This window comes from Notamacropus eugenii, chromosome 5 (assembly GCF_028372415.1).
Source record: "Notamacropus eugenii isolate mMacEug1 chromosome 5, mMacEug1.pri_v2, whole genome shotgun sequence".
In the NCBI taxonomy this organism is placed as follows: Eukaryota; Metazoa; Chordata; class Mammalia; order Diprotodontia; family Macropodidae; genus Notamacropus; species Notamacropus eugenii.
In genome coordinates, this window is record NC_092876.1 from 316,048,899 (window position 1) to 316,072,696 (window position 23,798).

General features: G+C 36.2%; 1 protein-coding gene across 1 annotated transcript in view; it reads left to right on the forward strand.

The window, feature by feature from the left end:
• The window catches only part of CNTNAP5 (contactin associated protein family member 5), a 951,365-nt gene extending 942,943 nt beyond the window's left edge, over positions 1-8,422 (forward strand). The window contains exon 24 of the mRNA XM_072613412.1: positions 1,042-8,422. Within this exon, the coding sequence (XP_072469513.1) occupies positions 1,042-1,238 (197 nt within the window). The 3' untranslated portion in view covers positions 1,239-8,422. The remainder of the gene's footprint in view (positions 1-1,041) is intronic.
• The last annotated feature ends 15,376 nt before the right edge of the window (positions 8,423-23,798 follow it).

Genomic DNA, 23,798 nt, shown 5'->3' on the forward strand with positions numbered 1-23,798 from the left:
AGTCTTCTCTCTGATATTTTCTATGGAAGGGACCCTGGTCCCCTGTAGTGACAATTGCTAGTGGTCTTTTTTGCTTTGATACTGTGACCTAGGACCTGCTCCCTTGTATGGCTCTCAGCCTTGGAATTGTGACCCAGAACTGAGTATGGGCAATGGGTGTGTCAGAAGAGCCAGTTATACACTCAGGCCTTGCAAAAGATCCACTGTATTCTCTTTCTATCCAGTCATCTAGCTTCCTTACTGTCTTTGGGCTGCTACTGCTGCAACTGAGTTCCAGACAAGCCTGCATTCCTATGCCACAGAGTTCTGCCAACATCAAAGTTTCTTAGGCCAAAGAAAGGTTTCATCATGACCTTTTCTTGGCTCTGCTGCTCCAAAAGTTGATTGGAGGTGATATTTTAAAGTTGTTTGGATGAGAATGTTCAGAGAGTTTAGCTAGTTGGTTGTGCTTATCTTATAATCTAACAATGTCTTCTTAATGTCTACTAAATTATGGTAGAATATCAGAGATATTCAGATATATTCAAGATCTCCTCTGCTCTAGCCCCAACATATTTTTTTCTACACTTTGTCCCACAGCTTCCCTGAACATAAAAGTAAACTGACCTACTACTGATTCTCTAAATAGACTTTTTGGTTTCCCATCTCATTGCCTTTATTTGACTTTAATTTCTTCTTCCCCTGAGTCCATACCTAGTAACTAATATCCTATGTTCACTTCTTCATAAAACTTTCCTTGATGCCTTAACTAGATTGTTATTGGATGAGGGGGTGGGATGGAGCTTATTTATCATTGAATCATATATTTAGAACTAGATGTATCTACAGAAGGCCTTTAATGCCACATTTAATTTTAGACAAGGAAATTAAGGCCTAGTGAGGATAAATTATTTGCCCTAGGTCACAAAAATATGAAGTAATACAGCTTTTTCTGGAACTGAGATCCCCTGACTGGAAATTCTTTTTCTGCCCCAAACTCTCTGCTTGAAGGATAAGGTGTGACTTTTTTTTTTTATGTGTTTCTCTCCTGATTCTTTCTAGGTGTAATAGCAGTGGTGATATTCATCATCTTCTGCATCATTGGTATCATGACACGATTCCTTTACCAACATAAACACTCACATCGAACTAACCAGATGAAGGAGAAAGAATACCCAGAAAATTTGGACAATTCCTTTAGAAATGACATTGACTTGCAGAACACAGTAAGCGAGTGTAAACGGGAGTATTTCATCTGATGGACTAAATGGTCCCCACAAATTCTTTTTTTTTTCCTTTCCTTTCTGTTTTGTCCTTCCTCCTTATTTATTTTCCTTTTTCATTTGAGAAGACCCCACCCTCCCCCTCACCCCAGCCTGAAGAGACTCCCAACAACTATTACACCACCTCCTCTGCACAAGCCTGTCCTGGTGACAACGACCACTCAAGAGACCTGCTATACTACTTTAGACCGAATAAGAGCCACATATGTGCATGGTTGCCTATTGAGTTCTTTTTTTTATTTCCACGGTTTCTGAAGTAATTTCTTACATTCAACATCTATCTACTCAGTCTCATAGATCTGCATCTACACTATGTGGCTAGTGATGCAGGAGTTCATTTAGAAATCTCTTCCTGGTTCCCATGCTTCAGTTTGTGGAACAGGGAAAAGAGAGAAATCCTGGATTCCTGATTTGTTTCTTTGGCACCTTAAAAGGTCCAAGAGAGATTTTTGTTGTTGTTGTTGTTGTTGTATCTTACCGTAGGCAGCTCCTTCCCCAATCCCCTCCCCTTTTTACTGTAACTTTTAGGCTCTGAAAATTCGCAAATATAGGATTACTGATAGTAGCAACAGGTACAAGAAATTAATGTGCTCCTCACTCAACACCCTCTTGTGGTGTTGATCATTTAGAACAGCATACAATAGCATAAATCTAGGTGAAGCATGGGAAAAAAATAGTAGCTTGAAATTAAAAGGGAAAAAAATAAAACTGCTAAAATTACATTTTCTGTAACTGCACTGATGCCTCTTTTCAATTTTACATGAAATATTAGCTAGGCTACCACCCAGTGGTGTCAGAGGTCCAAGAAGTGATGGCATAACAAAATCCAGGTAAATTTTCTAAAGTACTCAGCATCATAAAGCAGCACACCCTCATTACATAACTTGAAGGACTGCATGAAAGAAAATAAATACTTGAGATTGGAGTAAAGCAAGGGTTAAGTTGCATTAACCATTTTGGGTAGATAGATTCAATTGCATTCAAAGTTTACACTTATTCTGACCACTTTTTATAATTAGACTACTGTTTATATTAGATGAGTTGGTTATGCTGACATTATTGGAGAAGTGTAGGTTGGAAATCTTGCTACTTTAGTGGTTTTCATATGAAACCAGAACTATATGTCCCTAAAAAATGTTGTACTTTCTTTGTCACAAAGTCCCAAAGATAGACATGTATATAAGGCAAGGGTTAGAGACTGCAGAGGAGGTAGTTGTTTGTAAACTCTCCTTGGTAGTTCTTTGCATTTGTTTTGTTCTTATATTAATCATACTAAAACAAAAAACACTTGTAACCTTTTGTCCCTTGACAAACATGGAGAAAAGGAAAGGTGGGAGTGAGAGGGCCTCTTCCCCAAATACCAATGGAATAATCTACAGATATGGATGATATTCACTGATTCTGTTTACAAGACAAACTTGATTTTGAAAACAATTACCGTTTTGCTGCTTCTAGGCCCTGACAGTTAGCAGTCGCTCCATCGTTTTCTCAGTGTTTATATTACATTTGATTATTTAATGCTCTCTTTGCGTGACAGGACTCCCAATGTTGAGCTCATTAGCTCCATTCATTTCAGAGTTCCCTTTGCTTTTGTTGGCTGAAATCGTAGGAAAATGATCTTTCTTATATTTAAGTTTCTCTGCTTTGGGATTTTACACTAAAAAATAAGATTGTTCTTCATTTTCCAATGTCTGTGAACTCCTCTAGTACGTCATTGTTTACATTATGTCTTTGTCCTAGTAAATATTTTTAAGTGATTCTAATAAGGATGCAATGTTTCTTTCCTTTTATGAACTTAATTGACTTTAATAAACAAAAAGTTATTTTAATTGTACATCTTCCCCATCTACAAACCCCCATAGATTGTCAGATTTGAATTTTCTAATTTTAAAAATGTAGCATAAATCAGTTTTTAGCTAGGATGCATACTCTTCTTTTCCTGAAATAAAAGACACAAATAAAGAATAGGAAGTCTAGCCTGAAGCATCTCCAATAATGAAATAGAAAGAAAAGAGAGTGTGTGAGTAATAAAGCTGCATTTCTTCATTATTCAAGCTTCTGGAAGAGGAGGCTGCTTTTTTTGCTGACCTGGTTCAGATGAAAGAAAAGTGCAAGTCCCACAAGGGCCAAAGCAGAACAATACACAATTTGATTATCTCACCTACATCTGTATGTATTAAAGGAGCTGTCCAGATTGAACACCAACACAGCTGTATCACTAGCTCATATACACTTGTGCATGTACATACATGTCAGTGCATCTGCAGATACCATATGTACATCATACATACCCTGGTTTAAAGAGAGGTTCATGCATACAGCACTATCATCACTATATCACTCATGCCAGGTGAGACTCAGGGCAAAATCAAGTTTAAGAGAATACTTGAAAGTTCATTGACCTAAATCTGGAGAGCTATCTATCTCTCATTGCATCTAATTGAATAGCAAATAAGTAAGCTACATCTTTTAAAGTCAAATGGGACTCACAGTGGTAAGAAGTGAGTACTGATTCATCCCTGTCCTTTCCCTTTAGAAAGATGCATCCCTGCTATTTCATGCAGTTCTTAAAGTTCAAGACTATTGCATCCCTTGGGTAATTAAACACAATCCCTAGAAACACATGCACAATCTGTATGATCTCATATAATCCTTTATTTATCCCACTCTACCCCTTGCCCAATAGATGGGTTTTCTAAATACATAATGAGGTTCTGTGAGTTCCTTCAGTCTTCTTCTTAGACCCTTAGTACAGAGAATCACTTTTTTACAAAAAAAAAAAAAAAAAGAAATACTGTCACTTTACAGCAAAACCAAAAAAAAAAAAAAGAAATAAAAAAGAGAAAACAGCCTTGTATAATTTCACATTTGAAAGAAGCTCTGTCTCTGATGTTATTCCCACCAAATAAATCTCCTATTTTCTTAGTCCACACCAAGTAGTAGCATATTTCACTGACCTTAGGAGTATTTTTAATAGTTGCTGTACCATGAATCATTTACTCAGGTTATACTTCCAAGTTTACTATGAGAGTTCCATCTAGAATAATCAAAAAATGAACCTTTTCCAAAATCCTACTGTGCAAAATTTTAGATGCCTATATTCGTTATCACATGTATTTTAAGCATTTACTTTAGGAGAAAGTGCTTCATGAATTACATCCACATCTGTGTTTTACAGGCAAAAAGAAGGCAGCGTAACAACTGTTTGCCTTCTCCAATGTCAGATCTATTACCCTATACACACTATTAGCAACAGGGGTGAAAATTAAATAAAATAAAGAATTAAGTATCATATCTGAGGTCCATTACTTTTTACAAATTTCACAATGAAAGGAATTTTTTTTTCTGCATTAATACCAATTGGTCATTTTTTATGCTAGCTAATCCACTTCTCATCATCTTATAATCATCTCTTTTAGGCAATTGATGCCTTATATATTAATACAAGTTCTTGGAGAGAGCCATTGACAAACTATATGACAGATCAAATTATTATAAATAGTCAGTTTGGACTCTCCACAAATCTACAGCATGCTTTGGAGTCTGAAATATTTTGAGTCTACTCTTTTTTTCTCTGCTTTGTTTTGACTAGACAAAAACAAACTGTGGAAATCATTACATGATGCTCCAAAATGCTCCTACTTAGAAGTCTGAACTTATATAACTGAACATAAAAGTGAAGTCTTGGGAACACTGGTTCAGATACCACAGCCTCCTCTCTGATGTCCTTTCCTCCTACCTACATAAATTTCCATCAATGCACAATATTTTTCAGAACTTATAACCCCTTTGTTTTCTCTTTAGTGTGACATTCTTTTTTCTGCTAATGTGCATTTTTGTTATTTTGTCATTTTTGTTTTCCTCTTTGCTTTTTACCAATGTTCCTTCTATGACAATGAAAACTAGAGACATAGATGGAATGAGCTTCATTAATTTCCTAATCTATTATTCTTCTGTCATGTCCTCCATTCTTTAGCAGAAGAGCAATTTAAGAGAAGCCTTGAGCACCACGTGGAGAATATTCTTTAGTAACAGGACTATTTAGTGATCTTAGAGGTAACTGTCTTACCAAGTAAATTTTCACAAAGCAAGGTAACATCCAGAAAAAATCCCTTTCCATGCAGCGGTCAACTGGTATCCTGCTCAGTAGCTGAATATTTTTCAGTGAAAGAAACCATGCAAGAAAGAGCTATCACACAAGATAAAAGACATGAGGCCACACAAATTCATGTTCTGTCTTTCCTCCCAAAAAACTTGACAAGTTGGCATCTGTCAGTAGTGCTTTTCCTTGCAAATCTTTTCATTAAGAAAAATCCAAACAATATCTCTGGCTGTAAGGAACATTGGACAATGTGTCTTTCAGCTGTTTCTTTTCATTACCTAAACATACATGTTTTTATTTCTCTATCTTTCTTGTCTTCCACAGGTCACTTTAAATCCTCCCCCACCAAAAAAAGGCAGTTAAAAAAGGATGATTAGATAATGAGCAATAGAAGGAACCATGGGTAAATCCAGTATTAGATTTAAGTATCTGAAAAGCAACTGAGTGATGATTTAGGTTTTTCATGCAGTTTGGTGATACTTTCCTTTGAAATGACAAGTGGTATAATTGAATTATTTCCAAATACTGTTTTTGGTCCCCACCCCTTTACAAAACAAAGAAAAAAAATTACTTTCATAGTCATCAGGCTTAAACTGTTCTTTCTTTTTCATTTTTCTCTGACTTTTGAATCTTTTTTCACTAATTCAAAGTAGTTGAGTGCACAGGGGAAAAGAAAGAAAAAAATTCACAAGTTTTTTTAAAGATTTGTTATCTAAGTTTTCTCCAAGAAATACTCCATATTTTTCCCCTATTTAGTACATGAAATTTGTATCACCTTGAACATATAAAATATGTATTTTTTTCAAAATGTTTTTCATTTTTTTCAAATCTGTAGGACTGGCCCTAGCAGTGTTAGGACTGAATAAAATTGACATTGTTCTGTTAAGACATATGAGTTTTAATTTTTTTTTAAGATTTGAAATGATCCTTACTCCATATGACCTGAACTATGACAAACTTGCCCAGACTTTGGCCTAGTCCCACATGCAAATTAAGTTTGAAAATCCACCTTTTTATTTTTGCAATTTACCTTCTTTTTTCTTTCTCTTTTTCTTTTTCTCCTTTTTTTCTTCTTCCCCTCCTTTTTTCCCCATTAAGGTACTCTGAGGAGGAGCAAAAGCACACTTTTCAGTGAAAATATTATACTTTGTAATCTAGTTGTCTGTCTTTTGTAATGTTTAGAGTCTACAAATGATTGAACAAATCTAAGTAAGGATTAAGGCAATTATTTAGACATATCAGACATATTTCTTGAGCACTTGAGCTAGTGTTGGAAGGATCAGACATGGACAGGGCTATACTTCTATCATGCTAATGGTAGCTATCCCCATTACAAAATGCCCCATGCATTTGGGGAGTGCCCATTAGAATAATCATATTATGTCTTAGTAAACATTATGGGCTTTGCATGGGGAGTTGTTTATTCACCTCTGCATGACATTCTTAGAATCCAACCCTAGCCATCCTCCTGCTATATATGTCAACTAAATACTTTATTTACTCAAGTTAACTGCTATTACATTAGACCCTTGTCATGTAAACTATCTAAGTTGACATCCATCTTTACCAAAGTTAATTGTAAATTAAATTCTATTGCTTTGTGTTTGAAAAACTGGACAATGTTCACATTTTATTCCCTGGGCTTATTGTTCTGAATCACAATAATATTGCCATATCCAATGGTTTTCAGGGCCAGTTTAGTGCGATAGTTTCTTCCCTTCTATGGTGCAGCTGTCTCCAGTAGCATAAAGATGATATTATCAGTTTTCCTCTTTAAGGATGGTCTTCCCTACTATAATTAAGTAGAAGATAAGAAGGAGAAGGATGTTCTTTGTATTGGTTTTCTAGTAGTTGTGATGGATTTGCATTAATTTATTCATACTCTATCACTCAATCCTTTTAGGAATACAGGGCATGCATTGGACCAATAGCCAGACAAGGTTGGAGTACAGCCTGTGTATACAGAATAACATGAAGTAAACTGGCCTATATGGGAATTAAGCCCATGACCTTGTCCTTCTCATCGCAATGCTCTAACAAGGCTTGGACTCTAACAGTATAATTAGGGAGGGAGAGGTGGGAAGAAAAAGAAAGACATGCAGTATGAAACATAAACATCACATTATATTGGCTGGCACCTCACATGAATGTGGTCCTTTTAAATATGTCTTTAAGGGATCAAAAGACTAAATGAGTTTGCTTTGTCATACATGCTGACAACAAAAATATCCTTTGAAAATTTTAAATGAAATATTAACACAATCTCTTCCCTTTGAATCACAGCAGAGTCTCAGCTTCTGTAACCTTCATTCTGCCTCAAATATGCCTTCAAAAAAACAGTAAACCTCACTCGCAGTGACTTAACAAGGGTGCAGGGACAGTTTCCTTATTCACTGAGGTATCAGAATGAGGAACTTTTTCATTGTGGATCTGGGGGCACTATATCCACATGATTCCCTTTGCCTGCTGTACTTGGCTGAATTCTCTTGTTCTCAGCCCCTAGATTAAGTATCCCTGTTATTAGCAGGTGCAAGTGTTGAAAGCCTCCAAAGAAGCATTGCCTTATCAGATGAGGTGTGAACAATAAGTCCTCACTGTGCAAATGACATTTTTAGTCAGGGAGTTCATCTCCACCATCATGTAGGATTTCTTGACTTCTAGGAATTAGAGAAGAAAAGTCATTTTCAATCAGTGAGGAAGAAAAGAAAAAAAAGAAAAGAAATATAAAAAAGTCTCAGTTACAGTAAAAATGAATAAATATAGATGAATTGATGAATAAATAAAAAGGCTTCACCTCTCCTTGTACCCTTGCCCAAGTCTTTTGTGAAGGTCTGGATTTTATTTCCACTGTCTGGATTTTTTTTTAACAGTCCCAAGGGATGTTGCCTCAATCTGAGTCAGTTTTGTAGACCATGTAACATGTCTTAATATACTGTATGGGAAAAAAGGTTAGCCTTAGCTTCTTTTGTTTTCTATGGTTACTGTTGTACAGGAGAAAGAAAAACTGTAAATAATGTATATTTAATAAAGAGAGACTTTTGTATGATTTTGTGTGGAAGACGAGTGTGTCCTGCTGTGTTTTCTTACATTAATGAACAGCCAAGCAATTAATCCCACAACTCTCATTTTCATTCCTTTAGATCATTAACTCCCAGACAACATGACCTATGGGGCTTCTGGTAAAACATGAAACTCCCACTCCTTGAGTTTATTGATTTTGAACATGGCTAAAAGTGCTGTCACAAGATCTTTCATCACTTGGTTGATTAATCTTGAATTGGAGCACCTGCTTCCCAGTGTGTCAGTTTGGTTAAAAAGAAAAAGCTACTTATGTTTCCCCATGTTGTCTTGATTACAAAACTCCTCTCATAGCCCCCAATGCCTTTTCTAAATGACCTCCTCGGTTCACATTCATATTGGTCAGCTTTCATATTCTATCTCTTCTCCTTCTTGCTTTCAACATGACAGTATGGATTTAGAGAGAAAATAAGTTCAAATGATTTAAATACTGTTCAATTAAAGTCCTTTGCATCGGATCTCTAGTGAGTACCTATCAGAGGCTCAGAGACTGTAAAGAAGGCAGGAAAAATGATATTGAAGGAGGAATCCTGATTTGGTGGTCAAGCAACTTAGGTTCAATTTCCAGCTCTGCCACTGACTGTGGTACTTTGGATTTAATCTCTCTGGGCCTCAATTTCTTTCTTTTTTAAAATGAGTTAGCCTGTACTAGGGAGCTTCTAAGATTCCTTTCCAAACTAAATGTGTGACTATCCTCTCTGATGGGAGAAATAACATAAGACTTAGTTCTACTTTTATTACTAACTAGGGATAGGACCTTGAGTGAGTCAAGTGATTTTTGCCTCTCCAGGCCTTAATTTCCTCATTTATAAAATGGAATTGAATTATATAATCTCTAGTGACCCTTTCAATGCAATTCATTCCATGATCCTGTAGCACTAATGTGATATTCACAGTGGCTGCGGTGGCCATAAATATCCTGGCACAATTCTGAATCATGAAATACAACAGACTCTCCACATGGAAAACAGAACCAAAACGTTAATTCAGACATCAGAAAGTCAAATCCATCGTAGTAACAAAAATCTATACACACTAATGATTCAGAGGACAATGCCAGCTCCAAGCCTTCCCCCTGCTAGGCTTCCCACAAACCATCTCCATTAAACATATCACAAGCAGGCTTCCCTTAAGCAAAATCAAAAACAAGCCCTTTCATTCATGCTTACTAGCTGCCTGCTTGCCTGCATCCTTCCTAGCTCTGACTATACTCTGACCAGTTTCCTCTCAGCTCTGCTCTAGTTCATCCTTTTCCTGTTCCATCCTTCCTTTTGCACCTATTCAACAAACTTCTCCCACCACAGGCTCCATGGGACTCAGACTCACATGACTCAGGCTTCCATGTGACCCAGGCAGGTCATAGGGTCCTATTAATGAATGAGAAAGATCTTCCCATTGAAATTACCATTATAGATTCTAACTAAAAATCTCTGCTTCTTGAAGTGCCAGAAAACTCTTCAGAGAGATATGAAAACTATAAGAGCATCTATGACAAGGTATAATTAAGTATTAGGGTTAATATAACTGACTGTACATATAAGTTAACATTTTTCTTTTTACATCTGTATTTGATATCAGGCATGAGGATTTGAGAGGATAATATTACCTTTGATCAGTGAAGATATGTGGCATAAAAAATAGAAACTAGTGACACTAGGTTTTCTTAATGCATAGGGATGGATTTTATTTTTTGTGTTGGCCCAGAGAGAAAGAATACCAACTGACATGCTTTTATTTGATCCAGTAAAGGATTATTCAGCTTCCATAAATCTGGCTCAGAGTAGGTTGAAAAGAATGTTGAATGAATGAATCAAAGTCATGGATAAGTATAGTTCTGACACCATTCTACTGTGGCTGCTAACTGCCAAGCTAGAGGTCTATGGATGTAAAAATCCATCTGTAGCGGACAGAAATGGGGGGGTTATGGAGAAGGGAATGTGAAAGTTAATGACAGTTCTGACTGGGAGAAATAGCAGCTCAGACTTAGCCATCAGTCTCTGAGGAGCTGAAAGCCTGTTTTGAAAAGGACTGAGAGAATTAGGCCTTGTCTTTGAAAATTGCTTTTGCTGGGGTGTGGGAGAATTGCCATCTAGTTACATGAACGCTAGGACGCTTGCCATGAAAAGATGCAAACAAACAGCTTTCCCTTAGCCTGTCCCTCTCCTGTCCGTTTCTTTACCCCATGGGAAATAAAGCAACTTTCTCTTGACCTGGAATTGTGCAAAAGGAATAATGGCATTGTGTTAGCATTTCAAATGTAATAGACATGGAGAAAACTCATAAATCTAGAATTCAGGATATTCAGTTTCAGAGACCTTCAAAGCCTCCTGCTTCTTCAGGTGCCATTATAACTCTGCCTTCTACTGCATCAACCAGAAGTACAGCCTCTTTATAAATAGGATGAGAAAAAACTGAGTAAAGAATTATAAAACCCCCAGGGTTTCCCTTCCCCAATGCAATCATGCTTAAAGTTGAGAGAGAAAAGCAGAAAGAGAGACAGAGACAGACACAGACAGACACAGACAGAGGGACAGAGACAGAAAGAGAAAGTAAGAGGGACAGATAGAAACAGACATCTTAATAAAGTGGAGTGTACTGGACCTGGAGTGAGGAAGACGTGAGTTCACAACCCATCTCAGACCCTAGTTGAGGGTCCCTGGGGAAGTCATTTGAATGTTCTAGGACTCATTTTCCTTATCTAATCAGGGGATGATAATTGCAGTGACTGTGATGAAAATTAAGGGAGATACAGATACCTGTAAACCTTAAGGTACTATATGCCTGAATTCATTTAATCCCTGGAAATCAATCAACACATAGTCATTAGTAACTTAATGTATACTTGGGATACAAACAAAAGGGAGGCAGCTATGTAAATCATTGGATTGAGTTCTGGCCTTAGAATCAAGAAAGACCTGACTTCAAATCCAGCCTCAGGCACTTATTATCTGAGTGACTGCTGGCAAGTCACTTAACCTTGTTTGTCTCAGTTTCTTTTCTGTAAAATGAACTGGAAAAAGAAATGACAAACTACTCAAATATGCTTGAGAAGAAAATCCCAAATGTGGTCACAGAGAGTTAGATATGACTGAATAACAACAAAATAAACAAAAATGAGATAGACCCTGTCTTTTCAAGTCAAGGCAATAAGCATTTCTTAAGTACCTACTATGTGCCAATAATTTTACTAAGTGATAGGGATTTCTGCTCCAAGATCTCACTGGGAGATGAAATCCAAGCAATTCTTTGTAAACAAGTTATAGCCAGAATAGATGGGAAATAATTGATAGAGGGAAGGTATTAGCCTTAAGGATGATTAGGAACTGGGACTTCAAGGAAACCATGGAACCCAGGAGATGGAGATAATTGGGGAGAAAATTCCTGGCTGGGAAACCATATAATAAAAATCCATGAAATTAGGAAATGGAATGTTTTGGAGGAGGAAGAATAAAGAGGACAGTGTCCCTGGAACACAGTGACCTGATGGAATTAAGGTATTAGAAGATTGGAAAGTAGGAGAGGACCAGGTTGTGAAGGGTTTTAAAATCTATATTTGATCTGGAGGTAGTAGGAAACCTCTGAGATTTACTGATTAAGGGGGTGACATAGTTAGATCTGCCCTATAGGAAGAACAATTTGACAGTTGAGTGGAGGCTAAACTTGAGTGGGAAGACTCTTGAGGCAACCAGCAAGCTATTGTCATGAGCTCCAGAATGAGGTAATAAGGGAGTGTACTAGAATTCTGGGTTTATCAGAGGAGAGAAAAATATACATAGGAAGGATATTGTGAAGAGACAATAATAACACGTCAATTGATTAGATCTATGGGATGTAAGAACAAGGAGCAAAGGGTGGCACAGAGGTTGCAAGCCTCAGTAACTAAGAGGTAGTGGTATCCTTGAGAGTAATAGTAACGTTAAGAATGAGGGAAGGTGTGGGTCAAAGCTAATCATTTCAGTTTTCAGTATAAGCTTAAGGTGTCTATGGAAATCCAACTGAAGGTGTTAGATAGGAAACTGGATATATGACAAGAGATCAGTAGAGTGGTTAGGGCTGAATAAAGAGTTCTGAGAATTATATTCATAATCAATGAGAGCTAATGAAATCACTAAGGAAAATTGTATGTGGAGAAGAGAGTCCAAAACAGTGTGGGAGGGCAATCATGGGAATGAGTGGATAAAATAGGCATGATGTATATAAAGACCTAGCAAAGAAAACAGGAGAATAGTCAATAAGGTGGGAAAAGAATCTGGAGAGAACATTGTTATGCAAATTTAGAGAAAAGGGAGTTCAAAGGATAAGAGCCTGATAGATGATGTCAAATGCTACAAACATATTGAGAAGGATTTACACTGATAAAAACAATTGCATTTGTCAATTATAATCTCATTAACAGCTTTGAAGAAAGCAGTTTTCATTGAATGATGAAGTCTGAAACTGGACTGGTCAAGAAAAGTAAGAGGAAATGATATACATGCACCAATTTTAAATAGCCTTCTTTTTGAGGAGGTCAGGCACAATGGAGAGAGAATGATAGTTCAAGGGGACAAATGAATGAAATGAATACTTTTGGAGAATGGGGAAGACATGAGTATGAGAGAGGAGGAAATTCACTGGAGAGGGCAAACTAGACTGAAATTACCTATGTATCGACAAAGAAAAGAGACATCTCTTCATGTGGGGCTGGTATGAAAGAAGCAACAGTGATAGGAAATATCTGACTAATATGAGATGAGGAGAAGGTGAAGAAGAGAGTACTAGTCTTGAATGACCTCCTTTTTTTAGTAAAATTAGAAGGAAGGTTTTCAGCTGAAAGGGCATACATAAAGAAGCATAACCATGGTAGGTATGAAAAGGGATGAAAAGTTTGGCAAAGTTGCTAAGATGAATAGGAAGATAAATCAATAAGAAGAGTGTCAAAGAGTAATCTGGACAGTTAGGTAACATAGTGGATAGAGCACTGGGCACAGAGACAGTGACTGGCTGTCATTGAATAGATTCCTAATTGAAGATGAAGGAAAAATGTCATTTCTCTATCAGTCCGGTAGTTGGGGATCAGGCAGTAGAGGCAGGATGGCAAATGGACTTTCAGTGAAATAGATGACTTCCAAGCATTTATGATGAAAATTTCAGAGTTACATTCAAATTTTAAAAACAAGTCAAGGAAATGAAAAAAAAATGTAAAAATGAAGGAAAATTATGTGATTAAACAAGGAAAAATTGCTTACATTCTAATATAGAGGAATGATCCCTGTTTACTCTGAACTTTAGCATCATTAGGGGTCATACACAGAGTCAAATTACTCAGAAATTCTGAGTATGGTCTTGTGAAGTCCTGATGATATTAAAACAATTGAAAGAGAAGAGGAATAGTGTGGAATAAAGAGGGAAAATGAGAGTAACGCTGGGCAAAATTACCTACCAAAATTCAAGAGAATTCAGGATGAAACATTGTACATTCTTCCCCAGAAAATGAAGCTGTGACAGAGGCATGAAGTACTTAGAGTGTAGAATAAAAATTTGGGAGTGGGGGGTGTTGAGAGAACATCACCAACAAAGAAATTTGTTTTCCTTCATTTCATATGTTTGTAATAAGGGTTTTGTTTTTCTTTCACACTGGAAATGGTGATGAAGGGGGTGGAAAAGAAAAGGTGGATATTTCATGATTAAAAAAATAAAAATCTCTAAAATTCTTCACACTTTGGTGTTACAATTATTGCTACTATGTATTATTTTAGTAATTTAACAAATATTTGTTAAATATCTAAAATGTGCTGCGTGCTTTGAATTCCAAGATGAAATAAGATATAGTCCCTACATTCAAGCACCTTCGTCAGTAGTCTTCACACACACACACAAACATTATTATTTCTAATTATATCAATATAATTTGGAGATAAATTTCCTCTATTCTATGTTTGTGTCTGTATGTTTGTATCTTTGAGTATGCTTCCTTCTTTTAAAGAGCTGAGATTAGAGTGAGGTATGTGTCAACCACACTCTCCATAGCTTTCTCTTTTTTTATAGACATCTACTTGCTTGCCTCAGTTGTGTGAGATAATCCTCAATATGCACATAATGTATTTGCAGACATTTATGTATGGATATAAACATGAAAAAATAATTTTTTCCAAAAGTTCAAAACAAAATATATCATAAGTATATTAAAGATTACAAATTACTGGTAATGGCAATATATTCTCTACATTAATAAAAATAAAGACAGATGTGGATGGAATAGGCCAAAACAAAACAGTTTCAGGGAGGGGATAGGACTTGATTAGCTAGAAGGAAGTGTTAAGGACGAGTTAAAGAGAAAAAAACAATAGTGGACATCATTCCATGTAGAAAAATGACTTGAAAAAATGGGGAATTCTAATTTATGAAGGTTCTAAGAAGACCAAACTTACTTGAATAAAGTAGTTCGTTTCAAAGTCATAAAAAGACAAGACTGAAAAATGAATGTGAAGGTTAAAGCCTAGATAGCTTTGAATATCAAGTAAAAGAGCTTAAACTTTATCCTGTAGGTAATATAAAGCATTTGAAATCCTTAGGGTAAAAATTGTGACATCTCCAAAGCAAGTAAAGAGGTAGTTTTTTCCATGATGGCTTTGAAGTTGAAATGGATTTACTCTAGAAACTTTAGGTCAGTGAGTTTCACATGCATAACTGACAAAGATGTCAAGGCAATCAAATGAACATCAAAGTGCAGTCTTCTACAAGAGCTCAAGACACATGGCAATAGTCAATTTAGCTTGTTGAAGCTAGTTAAAGTTGAAGTAATTCCAGAGTAATACGAGTTTTTTTCATGAATGGGTTATAGAACAATAGAGGCAAACAATATAAGCTATTTTGATTTTGATAGGAATTCCCATTTCCTGTACCTCACAAGACATTCTCCTTTGCAAGCTAAAACAGTGTAATCTTAGTGGTAGTACATAGATGTAGCTCAAAGACTAAAGATATCAGTTAAAATTAGTTCACCTTATGATGGAGGCATACACTAAGCATGAAGTGAGTCCATTCCCTTTCATACTGATAGACCTAGAAGAAACGGTGAAGACAATCTTTATAAAATATATGCTCCATTTGATGGGTTCAATTAATAATTATCAAAATGAAGAAATGTTCTTTAAAATGACTTATAAAGACTGCACCATAAAGGACCAAATCCATTAGGCATATAGGCAAGGTAATAAATTTATGAGGATGGGGAAAAGCAGATATAGAACAGAAGAATTTCTAGGCAGGACACTAAGTAAAATGAACTAGGGCCCATAAAATACCTGTAAAAATAACTAAACACATTCTAGAGCAGCAGAAGTCACAAAACAGCAGAGTGAAAGAGATTTCCAAATGAGGATAGAATGGAAGGTCGACAGGAAAGGTCTATCTCACCAGCTCAGAGGGGAGTGCAGCCCAACCTTAGCCATACTGTAGGGACAGGACTGAAGCAGCCTTCAAGGAATGCAATAATGGGTAGCAGCTATGTTTCCCAGATTTCTCAAGCCCCCAAAACCAAAGACAGCTTCAGAGGTCAGTAAGAAAGCTCTTTCACCTGGGTGAGAGGGAATCCTACTCTTAGATCCTAGTCAAAAAGCACAGGCAAAAAAAAAAAACAAAAACAAAAAACTTGTCTTTACTCCCAGACCAGAGCACAGGCCAGGAGAGGAGTAAATTCTTCTCCCTTGAATGTGCCACCTTGGAGGAACTGAGAACTTACAGGTCCCTGGATTATAACCTCCACTTGATAAAGGACTCAAAAGTCAAGTAACTGGCTGGTAAAATGCCCAAAAAAGGGGAAAAAAAGACTATAATAAGTTACTTTCTTGGTGAAAAGGCATTTTCATCCATCTTTTTGGGTGAGGAAGAACAAAGCATACTATCAGAGGAAGACATAAAATCCAGGCTGCTGCATCCAAAACATCCAACAAATATATGCAATGGTCTAAGGACATGGAAGAGCTCAAAAAGGATTTTGAAAATCAGGTAAGAGAGGTGGAGGAAAATTGAGAAGAGAAATGAAAGCAATGCAAGAAAATCATGAAAAGCAAGTCAACAGCTTGCTAAAGGAGACCCCAGAAATGCTGAAGAAAACAACACCTTTAAAAATAGACTAACCCAAATGGCAAAAGAGGTCCAAAAGCCAATGAGGAGAAGAGTGCCTTACAAAGCAGAGTGGATCAATTGGAAAAGGAGATTCAAAAGCTCACTGAAGAAAATAGTTATTTAAAAATTAGATTGTAGCAGATGGAAGGTATGGCTTTATGAAAAACCAAGAAATTACAAAACACAACCAAATGGATGAAAAAATAGAAGAAAATATGAAATATCTCCTTCTAAAAATAACTGGCCTGGAAAATAGTTCCAGACAGATAATTTAAACATTACTGGTCTTCCTGAAAACCATGATCAAAAAGAGCCTAGATATCATCTTCCGAGAAATTGTCAAGGAAAACTGTAGGATAAAATAGAAATGGAAAGAATTCACCATTCACCTCCTGAAAGAGACCCCAAAAGGAAAACTCCTAGGAATATTGTAGTCAAATTTCAGAGTTCCCAGGTCAAGGGGCAAATATTACAAGCATCCAGAAAGAAACAATTCAAGTACTGTGAGAATACAATTGGATTCCACAGAATTTAGCAGCTTCTACACTAAGGGATCAAGGACTTGGAATATGATATTCTAGAGGTCAAAGGAGATTGGAGTAAAACTAAGAATCACCTACCTGGAAAAACTGAGTATAATACTTCAGGGGAAAAAAATGGAATTTCCATGAAATAATATATTTCCAAGCATTCTTGTTGAAAAGACGAGAGCTGAATAGAAAATTTGACTTTCAAATACAAGAATCAAGAGACATAACAAGGTAAACAGGAAAGAGAAGCCTTAAGGAACTCATTAAAGTTGAACTGTTTACATTCCTACATGGAAAGATGTTATTTGTAACTTATGAGACATTTTTCAATATTAGAGTAGGTAGAGGGAATATATATTTATATATATGTAAATGTATATGGGTATGTATGTGTACATCATAATGTGTAGGCAGGTATATGTACATGGGTGTATGTGTGCATGTGTGTGTTTATATGTGTGTGTATATATGTGTGCATATACACACACATATGTACACACACACACACACACACACACAGAAGGCAAGACCTGAAAAAAATGGGGAATTAATGTCCTGCCTAGCAATCCTTCTGTGTTCTATATCTTCTTTTCCCCATCTCCCTAAATTTATTACCTCCCATATACATCTAATGGATTTAGTCCTTTATGGTGCAGTTTTTTTAAGTCATTTGAATATGAAGGGAGAATACCTAAAAAAATAAAATTTACTGTTGAATGGAATGTACTAGGAGTAAGAGAAAGGGAGAGGTAGAATGTAGCAAATCATCTCACATGCAAGAGGGAAAGAAGAACTTTTACAATGGAACAGAAGAGGGGGAGATGAAAGGAAATAATTGAATTTTACTCTCATGGGATTTGCCTTAAGGAGGGAATAACACACACTCCATTGGATATGGAAATCTATTTCACCTGGCAGGAAGGCAAGGGGCAAGGGGATAGGAGAGGAAAGACAAAACAAGGGACAGCAAATTGGGGAAAAGAATAATCAAAAGCAAGCACTATTGTGGGAGGACTGGTCAAGGGAGAGAATGGAATAAATGAAGGGCAGGATAGGACAGAGGGAAATGTGGTTAGTCTTTTACAACATAACTATTATCGAAGTCCTATGCATTGTTACATATGTATGACCTATATTGAATTGCATATTTTCTCAGTAAGGGTGGTTGGGGAGGGAGGGAGAGAGTATGGAACTCGAAGCTTTAAGAAAAAATGTTTAAAAAAAATTTTAGCATGCAACTGGAAACTAAACTATACAGGCAATGGGACATAGAAATTCTTTTTGTCCTATAGGAAAATGGAGAGGAAGGGCAATTGAAAAAGGGTGGGTAATAGAAGGGAGGACAGACTGGAAAAAGTGGTGAATGGGGTGCATGCTATCCTGGGGTAGGGGTAGGGAGAGATAGGGAGAAAATATTGAATTCAAATTCTTTTGAAAGTGAATGTTAAGAACTGAAAAATAAAGATATTATTTTAAAGAAAAATAAACTGGAAATCAGAGATGAATAAAGCAAAATATTAATATTATTATTATGATATAATAGAAGTTTAAAAAATTCTAAATTATTCAGGAATACATTTTTTAAAAGATGACAAGCATGGGAAAACAAGTAGCTATGCTAGGACCTCACGTGAAAAAGAATATTAGGGTATAGAGTTCACATTTACTCATTAAGGCCTAAAATAATGTGAAGGGACTTACAATACCATGGCTGGTAAGAGGTTGTGTATAAATGTAATTCCTTCTCACCATCTCAAAACAGGTAGAAATTTACTAACGAACTAAAAAATATTAAGTGACACTTAAAGTGATGTATAGAAATCCCCTTGTGTGGAGTTAAAAAACCCCACAGAGACTGAATAATTAAGCAAAAATATGACAATAATACAATGTAAAGTAAGAATAAAGACTAAAAGAACTATAATTAGAAATTTTAGAAAAAGAGAATGATTCTGAAATAAATATAGCCATAATTTGAGAAAATATAGTAAAATGTCCAAAAGAATCCTTCAAAAGTTGGACAAGATTCAAGGAAAGTCAAGGAAGAGGAAAAAGGAAACCAGGATGGATGAAATTTAACTTAATATTTCAATGCTATAACAAAAATGATGGAGTAAAAATAAAAGATGTGAAAATTGGAAGAATGGCTGAGCCATTTATTTTTTTATATTGTGAAATTTACCTGAAATTTAGGCCTGGAAACATCATTGAAGAACGATTGGTGTTATGTTTGAACATTAAGGTAAACTGAGACACAAGGCTCCTGAGTATGATCAATTTATTAGTTAGGCTAACAACAGCTAATAAATTAGACAAATGGCCTCTCTCAATAAGTAAAGACTCTGAGGTAAGTCTTATTAGCCTTCATGAAGTTTTTAGGCAGTGCAAAGGAACAAAGTATAGAGTTGGGTAGGTTTGGAAGACCATGCAAGTGCTTACATGGCAGACAGCATCATAAGTGTGGGAACTGAGCAATTAATTACACGAAGTTAAGTGGGTGATTATGTCCATGGGGCTAGTTACCATTTTCATTTGTCATCAATAAATACTGATTTATGTATGGAATCCATCTATGTGACACACCTTGTTAGTGCACATGAGTTAGCAGATTGTCTGGTGCCCATAAATATTTTTAGAGAGATAAAGACTTTCTTTAATAGTAGAAGGACAGTTCAGGGTCACTGCATCTCTTTGAGCTAGCTTGATGACTTGAAGATAGTACTACATGTCTTGGTGTTTTCCCAGGAGGTGAAGGTGTGATAGATAACAGTTTCCCCCATTAATTATAGCTACAAATAAATTCAGAGGGAAATATAATTCCTGAGCTCAACTCAAGGACATAGGAATGTGGTTTTAGGCAGATGTAGGCTCAATTATAAAAATCAATATAGCATAAAATCAATTACATTGTAGAATCAATACAGTAGAATTTCAAGGTACCATTCATTTGGATGTTCTCACTAACTTCCATCCCTCTTCCTCCCCCCCCCCCCCCCCGCCAAATGAAACAAATAAAGTTTTTTCAGTAGAATATGTTTATGTAACACTTTAAAGACTATAAAGAGCTGCTTGGTTAGGAACTTATAATGGTAGATTTCTTCCATCTAGTAATTCCTTAAAATAATGAAATCACATAGCCAGGTCTTTTTCACTTTTTTGCTATACATTGGTAATGGAAAATGAATTCAGCTTATAATTGTTTTTCAAAATTGCATAATAATCCATATTGGGAAAAAAAAAGCACATGAAGAAGTCATATTGTCTAACCATCAATCTACCATTAAAGGAACAACCTCTCCATCTAGTTGTAGATCACACTCTGAACATCAGGCAGCCGTTTTCAATTTTTTTCAGTTGTTAATTGTTAGATCAAAGCCTTTTTAGTGGTTTATGAAACTCATTCAGGAAGGTCTGCAACATTCTAGATGGAATTTAGCCAGTGCAATGTCATCTGCAAATCACAGCATCTTTAGAACTTGATCATATTCCACTACAACTCTTCATGGCATCTCCTCCATGACAATTGTGAATGTTATTGGTATTTTCTTTTTATTATACTTTATGTGTTTGTCATTATCAGGTCAGTGGACAAAATTCTCTCTATTTTTCTACTCAATAATCTTGTATATTTTTAATGTATTTATTGGAGGCATTGTAGAAGGCATTAGAGTAGAATTTTCAAGGCATTATTTTGCTCTCCCTAATCACTCCCAGATTTTATTGAATTCTGTCTGTGATCTCTCATAATGAGAGGGTTCAGAAGGAATGCATGTATCATTTCCCCATATTACAAAGTAAGTATTTTTTTTTCTTTTGCTTAGTCTCTTGCTTAGTCCTTTAAGATTCTTTGTTCATGTTTTGATTTTTAGGTTTCTCAACTGTTTTGTTTGCATTTCAAAGTTTGTATCTGCTTTATTTGTTTGTTTCCATCTAAAATACTTGAATATAGCACAAGAAGAAAATAGAAAAAGAAAAGGAGAGTAAAGGAGAGGAAAAGAAAGGAAAGGCGAGGCAAGGGGAGGGGAGGGGAGAGGAGAGGAGAGGAGAGGAGAGGAGAAGAGAGGAGAGGAGAGGAGAGGAAGGGAAGGGAGAGGGGAGGAGGAACAGTCCACCACAGGCACAGAGCAGAGCACAGCCCAGAGTGGGCCTCATCATGGAAAGGACAGGACTGGAGTGGGCTTAAAGGCACCATGCCACCAGCAGCAACTGTGGGTCCCAGATTCCTCAACTCACAAACGCCAAAGAGAGCTTCAGGGGTTGCTGAGAGGGTTCTTTCACTTGAGTGAGAAGGGAACACAGTAGTCTAACCTCGGGCTCAGGCTGCTGCAGCTTCCCATTGTTGGAACCCCCACTTGGAGCCCCTGGGGGGATTGAGCAGCTGATTTGGATATCAGCCCTGAGGCACTGCCCAGGGGTGGGGAGGAGTGTTAGCTTGGTGGAGCTGGTAGGAGCTCTGTTCACAGACCAGAGCACAGGCCAGGAGACGAATAAACTTCACTCCCTTGATTGTGGCACCTTGGAGGAACTGAGAACTTATAGGTCACCAGAGTATATCCTCTCCTTGACAAAGAACTTAAAGGTCAAGTGATTTGCTGGGAAAACGCGCAAAAAGGGGAAAAAGAATAAGACAATAGAAGGTTACTTTCTTGGTGAGCAGGTATTTGCTTCCAGCATTTCGAGTGAGGAAGAACCATGCATACCATCAGAGAAAGACACAAAAGTCAAGGCTTCTGCATCCAAAACTTCCAGAATAAATATGCAATGGTCTTAGGTTATGGAAAAGCTCAAAAAAGATTTTGAAAATCAAATAAGAGAGGTGGAGGAAGAGAAATGAGAGCAACACAAGAAAATCATGAAAAGCAAGTCAACAACTTGCTAAAGGAGACAAAAAATGAATGTAAAATGAATATAATACTACTTGTGCTACCTTCATCATGAGACTATTTTATTATCAGTATTATCAGATGTTCAGAGTGTGATCTACAGTACTATTATAATGTGAGGCTTTTGGTTATCTATCTATCTATCTATCTATCTATCTATCTATCTATCTATCTATCTATCTATCTGCTTATATATCTCTATAATCTGATGATTGTATTGAGTCCAAGGAAGATTAACCCAAATTTGGAGTAAAATAATGAGCAGATTAAGATAATGATGAAACAAAAATGTAAAAACCTATTTGTAAGTTTTGGCAACCAGAATGGGACCACACATTCACTAAGAAATAATAAATGAGGGCTTAGTAAAACATCTTATTGTTTAATGATTCTTGAAAGTTGAGAGATTGCTCATATACTAGCAACCTTCTTGCTGATGAGATGTGTTTGCAATGTCCTCTTCTATGAGTCACAGTGAAGTGTTAGGAGTCTAGAAATGATGAAAGCAATTTTGAGAGAGGTTAGATGATTTGCTCCAGGATAATCAGCATGCCAGGAGAGAAGCCCCAATTAGAATCTGTGAAATGCTGATGTTAATGTAACTTAGAGCTCTATTCTTAAATGATTCTAACTCTAGAAGAATGGAGTAGCATGAGGACCACACAGTAACCATCTTCAGATAACAGAGGATACTCTGCTGGGAACACTGATTGATTGGTTCTTCAGGGAATTCTTAACTGGAGTACTTGTTAATTTCTAGTCTACTAAATTGTAAGAAACTAGATGATATAACTTAGGTTGTATCTATAGGGCACCAAAGGAATAATAGAGGTTTGTGCTATTTGTACCCCTATGGAAGGACCTCTCCTTCATTTCCACATTTTGGATTCCTAGAATCCAGTAAAAGGTAAACTCCTTGAGAAGTAGGACTTTATATTTTTGTTTTTTTCTGTATCAGCAGTGCCTCACATGGAGCATGATACCTTTTAGTTGCCCAATCAATATCTGTTGATTTTAATTAAATACATTGATGGTTCAGTTTTTTCTAACCTCAAAGTAATCTTCCCTTAAATTTCTAATATAATTTTACTGGATCTTATCTTTACAATATTATATTTGCCTTTGTATCATAATTATTTTCATGTACATTCATGACTACTCTGATGTCAATATGAAAGTAACTTTCTTTTGTTTAGAAACTACGTCTTGCTCAATAAATTTGAGATACATTGAAACAGAATCAGATTGAATTGAACAACGTTTTACAGAAGAAAATACATTTTAGAATATGAAGTTGTGTGTCTATCTCCACCATTTTGTCACCCCCACTTCCAATTTCATATTCAAGTTCCATCTCATCCAGAATATTTAGCTATAAATTCTAGCTCATGCTCTTCTCCCCCTTCTTCAGTTGGAATTCTACAAACACCAATATTGCTTAACATAAAATTGTAAGCACTTTGAAATCAAGAACTAGGTTACTTTTCTTTCATCCCTCACAGTACCTAGAACAATGTTGACCACACATCTGGGTTCTTAAGAAATATTAATTCATTGACTGTGTAATTAAGACAACAAATAATGTTATCAACCTTGAGCCACTTGCTCAGACCACATGATGTCAAACCTGTGTTTGAATTGTATTTGACTGAACTATTCAATTATGGAGAAAAAACAAGCAGCATTGATTTTAAGATATGATAATAAACTGAAGCAAAATGGGAGTTAGTTTGCCAAAGAACAGAAAACTAAGTTCACAAAACATTGCTTAAACATAATTTTAACACAAAGTCAAAAGACATTTGAAACACTAAAGTATGTCTTTTAAGGAAGA